Below are 15,507 nucleotides of genomic sequence, written 5' to 3'. Positions count from 1 at the left end.
CAGCTGTCAGACTTGTTAGAAATGTCAAGATGTGAAGAATATGTATTTCTGCTCTGACTATATTTTCTTACCTCTTGATATTTCAAGATCCCTTTTTTTAATTGTTTACTTTTTGCTTTGTGAATTTCCTTTTGTCGTTCCTTAGGATAGATTAGCTGGCAACAAATTCTTAGCTTTCCTTCATCTGAGAATGTCTCGATTTCTTCTCATTTCTGAAGGATATTTTCACTAGTATAGAATTCTGAGTTGGTATGTCTTTGAACTTTTGACAAGTGTGTGGTGTTTTCTTTGGCCTTCATGGTTTCTGAGGACACATCTGCTGTCATTTAAATTTTTTCCCCCATGTACATAGTGCATTGTTTATTTCTAGCTTCTTTCTTTGTCCTTAGATTTTTTTTTTTCTTTTTTAAGATTATTTATTTGAGAGAGCATGAGAGGGGTGAGGGTCAGAGGGAGAAGCAGACTCCCTGCTGAGCAGCTAGCTGGATGTGGGACTCGATCCTGGGACTCTGGGATCATGACCTGGGCCGAAGGCAGTTGCTTAACCTACTGAGCCACCCAGGCACCTATCTTTGTCCTTAGCTTTGAGAAGTTCGATTATAATGTGTTTTGGTATGGATTTTGCGGGGGGGTTTATTTTGTTTGGTTCATTTATTGAATATGTAGGTTTATGGTTCTTGCTAAATTTGGGAAAATTTAGGCCATCATTTCTGGAATTTTTTTTAGTCCCACCCCCTCTCTCTTTTGAAACTGATGACATGAATGTTAGATTCCATATGTCTCAGATTCTTTCATTTTCTTTTCATCAATCTATTTTCTCTCCAATTTATACTCCTGCTTACTGATTGTTTTTCTCTGTCATCTCTATTGTATTGTTAAGCTCATTCATTGTATTTTTTAATATAATTTTTTCTAAAATTTTTATTTTTTAAATCTTGAAAAATACATGAATATGTGTATAAATCTTTATGTTGTTTTTCCTGAGATTTTCTGTTTCTATGGAGACTTTTTTTTAAAGATTTTATTTATTTATTTGACAGAGACACAGTGAGAGAGGGAACACAAGGAGCGGGGAAGGGCAGAGGGAGAAGCAGGCTCCCGGATGTTCAGGGAGCCTGATGTGGGGCTCGATCACAAGACCCTGGGATCATGACCTGAGCCAAAGGCAACCGCTTAACAGCTGAGCCACAGGCCCTCCTCCAGGTCTCTGCTGACACCAGCCTATGTGGGAATCAGAAGGGTCCTCTCTACTGCTCCCCACTAGCTTCCACTGATACTATAAGTACTTGCTTGGTCTCATCCCAAGGGTCTGGGAGGGGCATCTGGTTTGTGCCAGACAGTGGTGGGAGTTCTGGCTCTCCATCTGACAAGTATGAAATTCTTAGCTCCCTACTTGGCCTTCTCTGACACAACTTGGAACGGGGCATGTGGAGGGTGGTGCCTAATTACAGCCTGCCAAACATGGAGGTTTACTCTCTATGCTTGGCCTTGCTGGTGGGAATTGGGGTGGGGCCACAGTTATTTTTGCAGTGTTGGACTGGAGTAGAGCAGTTACTGACTAAAAATTGTCTCTCTTGCCAGATTGCCCCTTTCCTCCCAAGGTTTTTTGGGTAAAGAGAGCAAGATTTTGGGGGGGGGGGGGTCTTTTTTGTCTGTATTTATTGGTTCGTGTCTTTCCTTTAGCTAGGTGAGGATATAGGAGGCAAACAGGAAACCCAGGGAGCTCACCATCTGGCCTTCTTAGGGTCCCGAGGTCCCTAGCCAGTCTGCTACCCTCTTACCATCTTTCAGAGTCCCCTTATATTTGTTTTAAATATTATGTTCAGGGTTTTCAGTTGTACTTAGGAAGAATAGGGAAAATCTACATCTTTGCTGACTTCCAGAAGCTTAACTCCCATGTCCTGCTTTTATAAGATGATGGGTTTAAACTATGCAGCTATTTGTTTGACAGCAGCATCCTGTTCTCCCTTGTGCCGTATAGTACTTATCACATGACCGCAGTGATGGTAGTTTTCTGTAAGCATATCTGTCTTCTCTTGCCGCTCCGCCGACCCCCAGCCTGTGAGCTTGTAAAGAAGGCTGGGCCTTTTGTCTCCAGATTTTCCAGAATATACTAGTCATTCACTTAATCAGTGAAGGTGGGTCCGTTGCCTATTTCTCGCAATGCCCATTCATAGACCTGTGCTACATAGACCTGACCTGCCAGTCACCTGCTGAGGGCTTAGACGTTAGGGTTTTCCCACCCACAAAATTCCTAGTCCTTCATTTTCTTCCTGGAATTGCTATGGGGGCTTCTGCTGCTAGGCTACCTTCCTTACCTCTCTCAGCCTTCACAGAATTGAAGTGAGTTAGGGCCTTACTTAGGGCCTTACTTAGGCTTTGGCTTAAGGGAATGTTGGACTGGTTTGATTTTTGTACCTAGACTACTCAGATTTTCTCTGTATTAGCTATATGACTGTTTTGCTTTTTTAATCATTTGTATGTTCACTGGGGTAGCACTTTTAAAGATTGAGGGGGGGCGGCCAGAGGCAGAGGGAGAGAGAATCTCAAGCAAACTCTGCACCAAGCATGGAGCCCATTGTAGGGCTCTATCTCATGACCCTGAGATCATGCCCTGATAAAAGAGTTGGGTGCCTAACCAACTGAGCCATCCAGGCATCTCCCAAGTAGCACTTTTTTTTTTTTTTTTTTTTTTTAAAGATTTTATTTATTTATTTGACAGAGAGAGCTCACAAGCAGACAGAGAGGCAGGCAGAGAGAGAGAGAGAGGGAAGCAGGCTCGCGGCCGAGCAGAGAGCCCGATGCGGGACTCGATCCCAGGACCCTGAGATCATGACCTGAGCCGAAGGCAGCGGCTTAACCCACTGAGCCACCCAGGCGCCCCCAAGTAGCACTTTTAATTTCCTTGAAGAACTTTCCCTCTGCATTCACAACTTGACTAACTGCTTGGTACAGGAGGCTCCGTTTTTGGCCTGTCTTGGTTTTCTACATGCTTTCCTCACTAAACTTAATCATTCCTAGGTTCTGATTTAGAGAGAGAGAGACATGTGACTCTTCTTTCACTTGACCACTTAGAGACCATTGTAGGGTTTTTTTTTTTTAAGATTTTATGTATTTATTTATTTGACAGAGAGAACGAACAAGCAGGGCAGCAGCAGAGGAAGAGGGAGAAATAGGCTTCCTGCTTAGCAGGGAGCCTGATGCAGGGCCTGGGATCATGAACTGCATCAAAAACGGATGCTTAACTGAGCCAGCCCAGTGTAGGGTTATTAATTGGCCTTATTTCAATATTGTGTCTCAGGAAATAGGAAGGCATGAGAGGGAGAGAGAACTAGTAGTTGGTGGAGCAGTCAGTACGTACAAGATTTATCAATTAAGTTTGCCCATTTTATGGGTGTGGTTTGTGGCACCCCAAAATAATAGTAACATCAAAGATCACTGATGACAGATTACTGTAACAAATATAATAATAATGAAAAAGTTTGAAATTTTGTGAGAATTTACAAAATTTGACACAGAGACATGAAGTGAGCAAATGCTGTTGGAAAAATGCTGCTGGTAGACTTGCTCAGTGTAGGGTTGCCACAAATCTGTCAATGTGTAAAAACACAGTATCTGCAAAGTGCAGTAAAGCAAAGCACAATAAAATGAGGTATGACTGTATATTTTTTTGAGTCAGGGTTTTCATTTTCTTCTGATAAATACCCAAAAGTGGAATTGTTGGGTCGTATGATAGTTCTGTTTTTAATTATTTGAGGAACCTCCATACTGTTTGTGATAGTGGTTGCACTAATTTACATTTCTGCCAGCAGTGCACAGGGTTTCCTTTTTTCCACATTCTCACCACCACTTGTTGCTTGTTTTGTTTTGGTTTTTTTTTTTTGGTACTAGTTATTCTAACAAATGTAAGGTGATTCCTCATTGTGGTTTTGATTTGCATTTCCCTTATGATGAGTGATGTTAGCCATTCTTACATATGTCTTTTGGACACCTGTCTGTGGAAAATGTCCATTCAGATTCTCTGCCCATTTTTTAATCAGTTTTACTTTTGTTATTGAATTGTATGAATTTCTTTTGTATGTTTTGGGTATTAATCCCTTATCAGATACGTGGTTTGCAAATATTTTCTTCCATTTACTAGGTTGCCTTCTTACTTTCTTGACCATTTCCTTTGCTGTGAAGAAAGTTTTTATTTTTCATTATTCATTTATTATGTATTTATTTATTTTGGGGGGCACAGAGGGAGAGGAAGAGATAGAATCTTAAGCAGGCTCCATACCCTGTGCAGAGCCTGACAAGGGGCTTGATCTCATGACCCTGAGAATCATGACCTGAGCCAAAATCAAGAGTTGGGCATTTAACTGACTAAGCCACCCAGGTGTCCCCAGAAACTTTTTAGTTTATTACAGTCCCAGTTGTTTATTTTTGTTTTGGTGTCAAATCCAAAATATTACTGAGACCTATGTCAGGTGGCTTACTATGTTTTTCTACTAGAGTTTTTTGGTTTCAGGTCTTATGTTCAAGTCTTTTAATCCACTTGAGTTGATTTTGTGTATGATACAGGTAGTGGTTCAGTTTCTTTCTATACATGTGGCTGTCCAGTTTTTTTTTTTTCCCCATTTTATTTATTTTTTTAGCGTAACAGTATTCATTGTTTTTGCACAACACCCAGTGCTCCATGCAAAACGTGCCCTCCCCATTACCCACCACCTGTTTCCCCAACCTCCCACCCCTGGTGGCTGTCCAGTTTTTTAAACACCATTTATTGAAGAGACTCCTTTCCCCATAGTGTATTCATGTTTCCTTTGTCACAAATTAATTGACCATATATGTGTGGGTTTATTTCTGGGCTCTCTTTTCTGTTCCATTGATCTCTGTGTTTTTATGCCAATATCATACTGTTTTGGTTACTGTAGCTTTGTCCTATAGTTTGAAATTGGGGCATGTGATGCCTCCTGCTTTGTTGTTTTTTCCCTTAAGATTGCTTTGGCTGTTGGGGTCTTTTGTGGTTCCATACAAACTGTAGAATTGTTCATTCTGTTTCTGGGGGTAAAATACCATTGGAATTCTGATAGGGATTGCATTGAACCTGTAGATTGTTCTGGATAGTATGGCTATTTTAACTATTCTTACAGTCCATGAGCACAGAATATTTTTCATTTATTTGTGTTTCCTTCAGTTTTTTTTTTTTTTTTTCCCTTCAGTGTCTCATGACTCAGTGTATAGGTCTTTCTCTTGGGTTAAATTTATCCCCAGGTTTTTTGTTTCTGATGTATTTGTAAATAGGATAGTTTTCTTAATTTGTCATTCTGATAGTTATTAGTGTATGGGAACACAAAAGATTTGTATATGTTGATTTTGTATCCTGTAACTTTACTGAATTCCTTTTTTTAGTTCTAACAGTTTTTTGGTAATTTTCTTTCGAGTTTTCTAGGTATAATATCATATCATCTGCAAATAGTGACAGTTTTACTATTCCTTCTTAATTACTATTACTATTACTTCTCAATTTATTTGCTTTTCATTTCTTTTTCTGACCAGGACTTTGATTATCATGTTGAATAAAAGTAGTAAGAGTGTATAACTTATTGTCTTATTCCTGATCTTAGAGGAAAGCTTTTAACTTTTCACTGTTGAATATGATGTTGGCTGTGGGCTTGTCATCTATGGCCTTTATTAAGTTGAGGTACATTCCCTCTCCACGCACTTTGCTGAGAATTTTTATTATAAATTGATGCTGAATTTCAAAAGTATGTTTCTGATGGGCCTATTTCTTTTCAGCAGGCATATGGCTATGGTCCATACAGTGGTGCATACCCTCCAGGAACTCAACTTGTCTATGCTGCAAACGGGCCGACTTATGCTGTACCCTACCAGTACCCATATGCAGGTAACTCATGCCTACCTTTCACTTCTTATATCTCTGTTTAGTGGGTAGATGAGTCCTGAAGGATTTCTTTTTCTCAGTTGAAGGATAAGTGAGCTGTGTTTCTGGTATAGATCTGCTACTGTGTTTAAAAAAAAGCATTATGTATTTTTATACTACCTCAGAAAGTTAGAATATGCTTTTTAAAAACTTTACCATTGGATCTAGTTTTGTTTCCAAGGAGAGAATTTGTACTTATTGGTATTCACTTGTATTAAAGAGCAACCAAACTAAGAGGCCAGTTTTAAGTGATAACTTCTCTTATTTTTCTCTTCTGGTAACATTCTTCAAAAATTAACACTAGTCAGGTGATATTCCCTTTTGCAGGTGAAGTAAAGTCCTGGAAGGTACTTATATTTATTCTGGGCTTTTGATCCACGTTTTCCATTTTTCACCTTTCACTGAGAAAGATTGTAGATAGGAGTAACTAACCTGTGTAGGTAGCATCAAGTCCTGTATGCAGTTTTGACAGTGGGAGGTCTAAGGTAGAGGTATTGGAGAATGCTGGCCATGAGGCTGGAGCCTACAGTCAGGGCGAGGGGGCAGAGAGCCATGTGACTGATGTAATGAAGAACAAGTGTCACCCAGATGCTGGGAGAGCAAGGGAGGTCTGGAAGGGGCAGGTTGCAGTAGACATGGCATGTCAGATCAACATATAAGAGAATGAGCTGGTAAATAGCCTAGAACAAGAGCCCAGAGCTCAGAGAGATACAGGAAATCTGAGGGTGTTGTGAGCAAACCTAGTGCAATGTCTTAACCCAGAAGCAGAAAGGTAAGTAAGTGGTTACTGATGCTAATGCCACAGAGATGCCCAGGAGTCACCAGCCCCATGTTAAATTGTCCTTTTACTTATTGGTGGTTACTTTCGTTTCCCATATTTTAGTGCATAATATGAGAGTTTCTCTGGTCATCTGTTTCTGAAGTCTGATGCAGTTCACTCAGCTAGCATGAAGTATGAGGGATTCTTCTTGCTTGACTTTTTCATGTCAAATTGAAAATGAATAAAATGCTGATGCTAAAAAATGAAGTATTTGTTGGTCCTATGATCTTAGCACAACTGTTTTGAATTACCTTTCCCATATAAAATGAATTTTTCATCTTTGCAATCTTACATTACTTTTTGCATTTTTTCTCATTTTAAAATTTTATATATTTTGTCCAGAGTGCTACATAATCTCCATAAGTATTTTAATGACTACATATTATCGTATTGGGTGATACATTATTTGAATCTTCTAGTATTGGCCGTTTACTTTCTTTTTTTCCCTGTTTGCAATTGTAGATACTACTTTAAACATCTGATGATTTTCTTTTTCATTCCTGTTAAACCTGTTTTAGAATATATTTGTATTTAGAACATATTTATATTTAGAATATATTAAGTTCATATGTCAGAGGGCATAGACATTTATATTTCTTTTGATACCATATTTATAAAAGTTCTCAAACATGCAAAAGTAGGGACAATAGTTTAATGAACTGTCATTTGTCCATTACCAGCTTCAGTTACCACATCATGCCTAACTCTGTTTTACCTCCATCTCCTTTCCTCATCTCTGGATTGTTTTGAGGGAAAATTTGGACATCATTTCATCTGAGAGTATGACAATAAATCTTGATACCAGTTACCCAGTTGATTCTCAGAACAGTTTGCCAGTTTCCAATACCACTAGGAGTTCATGAAACTGGTTTCTCAGTTGTCCTGAAAGAGTTCCTATAGTTGTTAGCTCTGAAAGTTTTGATAGCCTTCTTAGGTCTAAAGTGGACTGTCAAGTTGTTTAGTTTACTTTTCTCTGATGATTGGTGAAGATAAACATGGTATAATTGTTTATAAATTTAATTTCTTTGCCCATTTACCTTGGAGTTGGTGGTGGGTTTTTAATCCCTAACCTAACCAAGTCATGAAAGCCAGCCTCTTTCTTAGTTGCAGACTTCCAGACTGGGGTAATCTCAGCTGTTTCTTACTGTTCAGAAGAGCTGAAGTTTTTTTTTTTTTGTTTTGTTTTTTAAGATTTTATTTATTTGACAGAGAGAAATCACAGAGAGGCAGGCAGAGAGAGAGGAAGGGAAGCAGGCTCTCCGCTGAGCAGAGAGCCCGATGTGGGACTCGATCCCAGGACCCTGAGATCAGGACCTGAGCCGAAGGCAGCGGCTTAACCCACTGAGCCACCCAGGTGCCCCAGAAGAGCTGAAGTTTTGTGGAAGTACTTGAGAAGGGAATTTCTATAAGTCAGATTCTATTTTTGCTGTTCACTTGCTTCATAGGAAAAGAAAGAGCGCTCTCATGTGGGCATCCTCAAGATACTTGCTGCAAAGGGCAGAGTTAAGGAGGTCATCATTCAGCATTAGCACTATGACCAGCTAGCGAGTATGCTTGCTCTGGAGGGGCTGAGTTGGTTTGTGGTCATCCCACAGTAGCATTGTGCTGATAACAAGACAGAAGCTCCTCAGCTCTTCTAGATACCTCAGTCCTTTGCCATCTTCATGACATACCGCCTTCCATTGTTCCTAGACATCATCCTCATCATGTGTAGAGCAGGTTAAAGGCCTTCTCTCCCCTCACTACCCCCCCCCGCTTTTTTTTTTAAAGATTTTACTTTTAATCTCCATACCCATCATGGGACTTGAAGTTAAGCCCCCAAGGGAAAAAAAAAAAACCAAAGACCCTAGACCAAGAGTCACATGCTCTACTGACTGAGCCAGTCAGGTACTCCAAGATCTTCTCTGTAATATGATTGGAGCTAGTGGTCAGTCAGCCAATTTAAAAAGTGCAAAGGGTGCTGTGTACACACTGTAAGTGTTCTGTTGTAATTTACCCACATTAGTGGACAGTTGTTCAGCTGTCTTTTGATATAGGCTCTAGGTCTTTGCTTTGAGTTGGCTCCTTTGACTGGAGTTTCCTGTCTTATAAAGATTGTACTCATCACACATTATTGCACTGCAGTTTCCCTTGGCAAGTAGAAATGACAAGCTCAGATTTTGTGATTCTTCTATAATTTACTCAGTTCCTTGCTTTGATAGTAATTTGTAAATGTTACCTGCCTTTATTTAGTCTTCCCTAAAGTATCTACTTTAGTTATGTGGGGAAACAATATCTGTCTGTTTCACATTCACATTTTGACCATTTATGTAAATCTTAGTTAAGTTAGGTAATTACAATAACTAAAACTTAGAAATGTCCCCACTGACTTGGATTAGGAGTTTCCTCCTTGGAGCAGACGTGAGCAGAAGCTGCAGGAGAGGGTTCTCCTGGTCATGTGATACGGATGTCTCTTGGTATGACCTACTGAGGGGAATGCAGATTTAGATGGTCTAAGGGATTTTTTAATTAAGTCAGCTTCCTAGTTTCTACTACCCTACATTTCATAGTTTCAGTTCCCTAATTGAAAACTTCTAACTAGAAGGCTGTGAAAGTAAATATTATGGTTCACCAATTTTGAGATTTAAACATTGGTAAAAGACTGTTGACTTCCAGTGCTGTTATGTATACTTGATCAGCCCGAGGTTTATAATGGTCTCATTCTACTACCTTGTGGCTGTGGGTTTTTTTCTCTATCTTTCTCCATCTCATTGAGGCATTAGTGGTTATGAGTGCACACTTGTAGCCCAAGTGCCTGGGTTTGTGAGCCCTTACTGCCTTTAACCTGTGTGCCTCACTTTTGCCCATCGGTAAAATGAGAATAATAATAAACTCAGTTCACAGGTGGTTGTGAGGATTAAGTGAGTCAGTACATGTAAATGCTTGTAGTACTGTAAATGCTTAGAGTGATAAGCCTTTATTCTGCTGTTGGTTTTCATCTCCATGTATACATTACTGTTGGGTTAGTGTCTAGCTCCCCTAGGGCTGAATTGTTAAGGAAACAGCGGGTCAGGGAGGAAAGTTAATGTTATTTATATTTGAGTAATTTTAAAGCTAATTAGCTGTTAGACAATATAGTTGTGAAGTACAGAAGATGTTCTTTGTTCAGTGATACATTTCCAGTTGTAAGTTTTAATCACGCAAATTAAATATTAATGTGTTTAAAGTTTGCTTTGTAAAAGTTTTCCCTCTAATATAAGTATTTTCCCCCGTAAGGACATGATTAAAAATGAAGAATGAATTATATTAGCAGATTTAAGGTTTAATTTAAAAATGGTTTGCATGAATATCAAGAAACTCATTAGCTTTCAAATGGGTTTTACATTTTTAACTTTAGGTGCAGATTCTTGGCTCTCACCTTGTCTGTAGGCTCTGTGTATCTCCCATGCTGTTCCCCCATCTACCTGTCATACTAATGAGCATGATGTGGAAGGCAGAAGTGGACATTGGAACCTAGAACTTACAGCTTCATTAGGATCCTGCTATTTGCAGTGGTTGGGGCTTTGGACCTTGGAAAGTTGAGCATCTTAATTTCCTTTTAGTGTAGTCTTAGAAACTGTCATCTGAGCCTTTGGTGAAGGAGAGCTGGGGAGTACCACTCAGCCACCCTACACCAAGACAGCACCAATAAGGGAGGGATGCACATGCAGGGAGATGTGGCCTTTACCATTTTCAGGACACGCTGCCTTTTTGAAGGAATGTTGGACTTAAACTGCTCCTCACAACGTCTACTTTTTTACTTCCTTTTTAGGACTTTATGGACAACAGCCTACCAACCAAGTCATCATTCGGGAGCGGTATCGAGATAGCGACAGTGATCTGGCACTGGGCATGCTGGCTGGAGCCGCCACGGGCATGGCCTTAGGGTCTCTGTTCTGGGTCTTCTAGAATCCTTCAGATCTGGATGTGCCTAGCTTCTGATGCCCTGTGTGCAATACTATAATTTGCAGGGTGTTTCTGTTGGTGATGAATGTTTTTAATAATAGTTTGAATAGTTCTTTTGAAACTGGTGACATCATAGTTATAACTAATCCATCTACTGTAGAGAAGACTTCTGACTTCTGTTTAGCTAAAACGTGGACTCTGGGTTACTGGCTCATTCCAGAAATTTCTTCGTAGAACTCTCAGAATACTTTATTTGAACATACTTGTTTTGAAAGGCATTTTCTTTTCAGTTAGGTGTAATGCTTAAGGGACAATTTACTTTAGTGTTATGTTAATAGTCTGATGGTGTATGAGTGAGTTATGTGGCAAAGAGAACTGCAGCTTCTTTCTGTATAACATCAAACTTTCAAGCCTCAGATCAGAACTGGCTGCAAGTAACTTCAGGAATTGTGGGCTGGTAAGTTCTCAGGAACTTCCCTGAGGCAGTGGGGTTGGTATTCCCATGATATGGGTCCAGTTACTGCTCAGGATGATGGGGGAAGGGCAGCCCTCCCTCTCCCTTTCCCCACTTTAAAATGATTCTTCTTCATTTTGTTCTTTGTTTTCTTGGTAGCAATACTTGGAAAATATCCCACATTAGGAATTGACTTGAGCCTTAAAGTTTTAGGGCTTTATCCTTTAAAACTTGAAGAAGGCAAAATAGTTACAAGTATGTGGAGGTAGGTTTGTTATTCAGAGACATTGTTTTAAGTGTCTGTTTTGAGTATTTTTATTGCCACCTCAGCCTACTTATAGCTTATTTTTCTACCTGCTAAGAAAGTGCTGTTAAAAGAATGGTGAGGAAAATGGAATGAGAGCCATAGTTACAGTGTTACTGTGTCAGGCCTCCAGAGATTGCACTGTGTAGAGGATGCTCTTCTCTGTCCTTCTGAAGGCTGTTAAAGAGCAGGTGTCCTGTTTTGTGCAGGACTGGGGCATTGTGGCTGTCCCCCAAGCACTGGGGTGCATGGAGCCCTTGTGGTGGCATAGTGAGGGCTCTTGGGACCTTGGCTGTGGGGAGGACTCAGGTTATAGATGGCAAATGAGGCCTAAGGACTTGAATGACTTGGTGTCAAGATATTCCTCAACCTGACCAGGTTGCCAGCTTTGTTTTTATTCCTGACTCAGAGGAGCTTAAACATTTAATTTTGAGTCCCAGCTATGTGTGAAGCTCTGGAAAACCCAAAATCCTGCACTTCTTTTATTTATGTAAATTTTTAAAGCTCCTAATTAGTGCAGTTTTCTGTCCTGCATGCTTTAAAAAATGTACTTCTACCAAGGCAGTTTAGCACAGTAATAGTCCCTGTCCTTGCACTCCATGTAGCCATGTTGCCACAGAATATGCTCCTAGTAACACAAAATATTTTTATTTTCTATGGCCAGTTACATACATAGCTCATTTGTTTTTATTGGTCAACTGATTCTGTCTCTGAGCAGACTTAAATAGATTTCCATTTGAAACCATCTGCCAAGAGACCTTTCCTGGACAGTTGTGGTGAACGTACTGCCACTGTAGAGTCTTTATCTAGCTGAAAGGAGGTACACTTGACGGTCACCTCTTTGGATATTTGGGATGGTGGAAAATTGCCAGATGATGTGTGACAACGCTAGTTTTGATGGCTCAAAGTGTTGCTTTTATGATTTTATATCCTATATAGTAAGAATGGCTTTGTTGAGTGTAGTCATTACTAGAGCTGGATGCTTTGCTTATAAAATATTAAACAGTTTTTAATGTTGCATTGGGGTATTAATTTTGAACATTGAGTTGCTGGAAACACAGACTAGTGAGTTATATCACTGAAATGCCCAGGAAGCAGAGTCCCCCCACTGACAGAAAGGGAGGTGTGAATTGAAGCTTGGGCACATGTTGTGCACCCCGTTGGCCAGCCCAATTGGGTAGACATAGTTGAGCCTGGAAATTCACTGTTGCCATTGACTTGATGCTGACATGAAATGCATAGTAGTTATAAAGATGGGCTGAGATACTTCATTCCCCTGATCCAACTTCTGAAGAGGTTAATTTTGTGATCACTTCAATTTAGGTAATCCTAAATTAACGAGTTAGATGAGGTAGAAGGAACTTGTTCAGGTGTTAGCAAGCATTTCACTTTCATTATGTACTTCTATATAATGGACCTGAAAGAAGTTGGCCACTGACATTGCACATTTGCGTCTGATTGTTCTTTTAATTCCTGGAGTGTACTTCCGGTCTTATAAAGAGAAGGGAGAAACCAATGGCTGTGTTTCAGATGATCATCCTGAAACATGCCAGGCCAGGCCCCAAGACCTGGATCATAAGGAGATGTTCCATGGTTGAGATGAATGGCCCAAGTTTATTTTCTACCTCAGTTATGATCCTGTTTCATTTTTCTTTCTCCTTCCCAAGTTTATATAGACACAGGCATGGAATGCAGTTGCATTTTTACCCCCTAGAATTGATCTATTTTCCGACTGCTTCCCTGTCTCTTGTAGTCTTTTGTGTCCACAGAACCCGTTTTTCCCTATATATGCAAATTGTATGTTTATAAGTGAAAATGTTAGTTCATTAAATGATTAACTGTAAAGCATGTTTCATTGTGCCTTCTTTTTTTTTTTTTAATTATTTAAACTAAAAAATAAAACCCAACTTACCCCATTTCTCCCACCACCCACCCCCGACTTCTGGCAACCACCAGTCCTTTTTTTAAGGTTATTTTACAGTAACACACTGTTAGCTATTTCTGCTGCATCATAGACAATAAGAATGATACTGAGAATTCCCTGAGTGCTGGGGAATGTGTTACCACATCAGAAAACAATGACTCATTAAATTCTTACGGTGACTCTGTAAAGCAGGTATCATCCAGGATAGCCTGGATTCATCCTGACTGAATTCATCCAGCATAGCCTGGATGAAACTGGGACTCAGAAGTTAAATACTTTCCTCAGGAGCACACAGGTAGTAAGTGAAATGGGTTTGTATCTGATACTAAAGCACATTCTTTTTCTCTCTGCCATGTGCATATAAATAAGGTATAATTTCCACATGAACATAGAGATGGCATGAAGAAGTAGAAAACTAATGGTATCATAATCCTCAACCAGATCTACTTGGCAGTGTGGGTTCAGTAAGTTCTCCAATATTTGGGGTGCATGATTTTGTGGAGTTTGTTGTTTTTAAAAATTACATTTTTGGGGCACCTGGGTGGCTCAGTGGGTTAAAGCCTCTGCCTTCAGCTTGGGTCATGATCTCAGGGTCCTGGGATCCAGCACCGCATTGGGCTCTGCTCGGCAGGGAGCCTGCTTCCTCCTCTCTCTCTCTCTGCCTGCCTGTGTACCTGTGATCTTTCTGTCAAATAAAAATCTTTATTTTTATTTATTTATTTTTAAATATTTTATTTATTTGACAGAAATCACAACTAGGCAGAGAGGCAGGCAGAGAGAGAGGAAGAAGCAGGCTCCCCGCGGAGCAGAGAGCCCGATGTGGAGCTCGATCCCAGGACCCTGGGATCATGACCTGAGCCGAAGGCAGAGGCTTTAACCCACTGAGCCACCCAGGCGCCCGCAAAAGAGCTTTTTTATTTTTAAAAACACTTTGTTATTTGAAAGAGAACAAGCAGTGGGGAGGGGCAAAGGGAAGGAGAGAGAGAAGTAGACTCCCTGCTGAGCAGGAAGGCTGAGGGAGGCTTGATTCCAGGATCTGGAGATCAGAACCTGAGATGAAGGCAGAAAATGTTTAACCAACTGAGCCACCCAGGCATCCCACCCCCTCAAAAGAGTTTTATAAATATGATTTATATTTATTAAAATTTACCATATTATAAAATAAAACCCAGAAACTTAAAAAAGGTAAACCTATTGTGAGATATTAAACCTAGAATTTATAAAAAATATTTTCCAAAACAAAAATCAGTGAGGCAAATCGTTTTCACATTTGGAAAAATTTTTTTAGCATGTGGTTTAATGAAAATAGCTGGATTCTCCTATTTGCTTCTGCATTCAGTCTATTGTGATTTGTTTTTTGTTTTTTGTTTTTTTGTTGTTGAGGAATAGAAGGAAATCTGGCTGCACATGGACACGTGGTTGGAAAGGGAGGACCTAAGAGACACTGTGAAAGTATCTGGGACACTCAGGGGTCCTTGGATCATACCTTGAAAACTGCTGATGTATGCTGTTCTATACCTCATTTTTCTTTTTTTATCTTTCCACATAACAGGTCTGAGGTATTTCCATATAAGCAAATAAAGAACTTCCTTATTCATTTGATTTATCCTTTAATTTAGTCCAGTACCCATTTGGTTTTTGCTGTTGCTAACAATTATGCTATAACGAAGTTATTGTAGTAAAGTTACTCATCCCAGTGTGGGGCTCTTGAAGGGGTTGTGTTCTTGCTAGCTATGTGGAACTAGTGGATGTCAAGCTTCCCTGGAGCATAACTTTCCAAAGCTCTTACCTTGGATCACACCAAGACCTAGAAGTAAGAGTCAGCCTCACTGTATGCAGAGACTGCTATGATGAGCCACTTCAGATCTCAGGAGCCAAGTGCCAAAAACTTCACTAAGTCCCAGTCCTGTGGTTTGGGTAGGAAGGGGAGAGTTGTGCCGCAGGGACCACACTGGCTTCCATCTGGTTGTCTTAGAGTCCTTCCGTGGATGCTTCTAACATCCTGCTGGAAGAGAAAGATGGCGAAGATACATCCATTCCTCAGATTGGCAGTGATGCTCAACATTTTCACATTCCAGTGGTGAGAGCTAGTTACATGGCCCTGGCTGCAGGGTGTAGTCCAAGCTCAGGAAGAAGCTGCCCTGACTGTAGTTGC

At 40.1% G+C, this 15,507-nt stretch overlaps 1 protein-coding gene across 3 annotated transcripts in view; it reads left to right on the top strand.

The window, feature by feature from the left end:
* Positions 1–13,273, top strand: part of PLEKHB2 (pleckstrin homology domain containing B2) — a 54,084-nt gene extending 40,811 nt beyond the window's left edge. For 2 of the 3 annotated variants that reach the window (XM_046019652.1, XM_046019649.1), the window contains 2 exons: positions 5,782–5,890; positions 10,537–13,273. In XM_046019652.1, coding sequence (XP_045875608.1) covers positions 5,782–5,890; positions 10,537–10,673 — 246 coding nt within the window. In that variant the 3' untranslated portion in view covers positions 10,674–13,273. The remainder of the gene's footprint in view (positions 1–5,781; positions 5,891–10,536) is intronic. The other variant, XM_046019650.1, reaches the window with a different exon arrangement.
* Positions 13,274–15,507: the final 2,234 nt, after the last annotated feature.

This window comes from Meles meles, chromosome 9 (assembly GCF_922984935.1).
Source record: "Meles meles chromosome 9, mMelMel3.1 paternal haplotype, whole genome shotgun sequence".
NCBI lineage: Eukaryota > Metazoa > Chordata > Mammalia > Carnivora > Mustelidae > Meles > Meles meles.
This window is presented reverse-complemented; position numbering and strand designations above follow the sequence as displayed.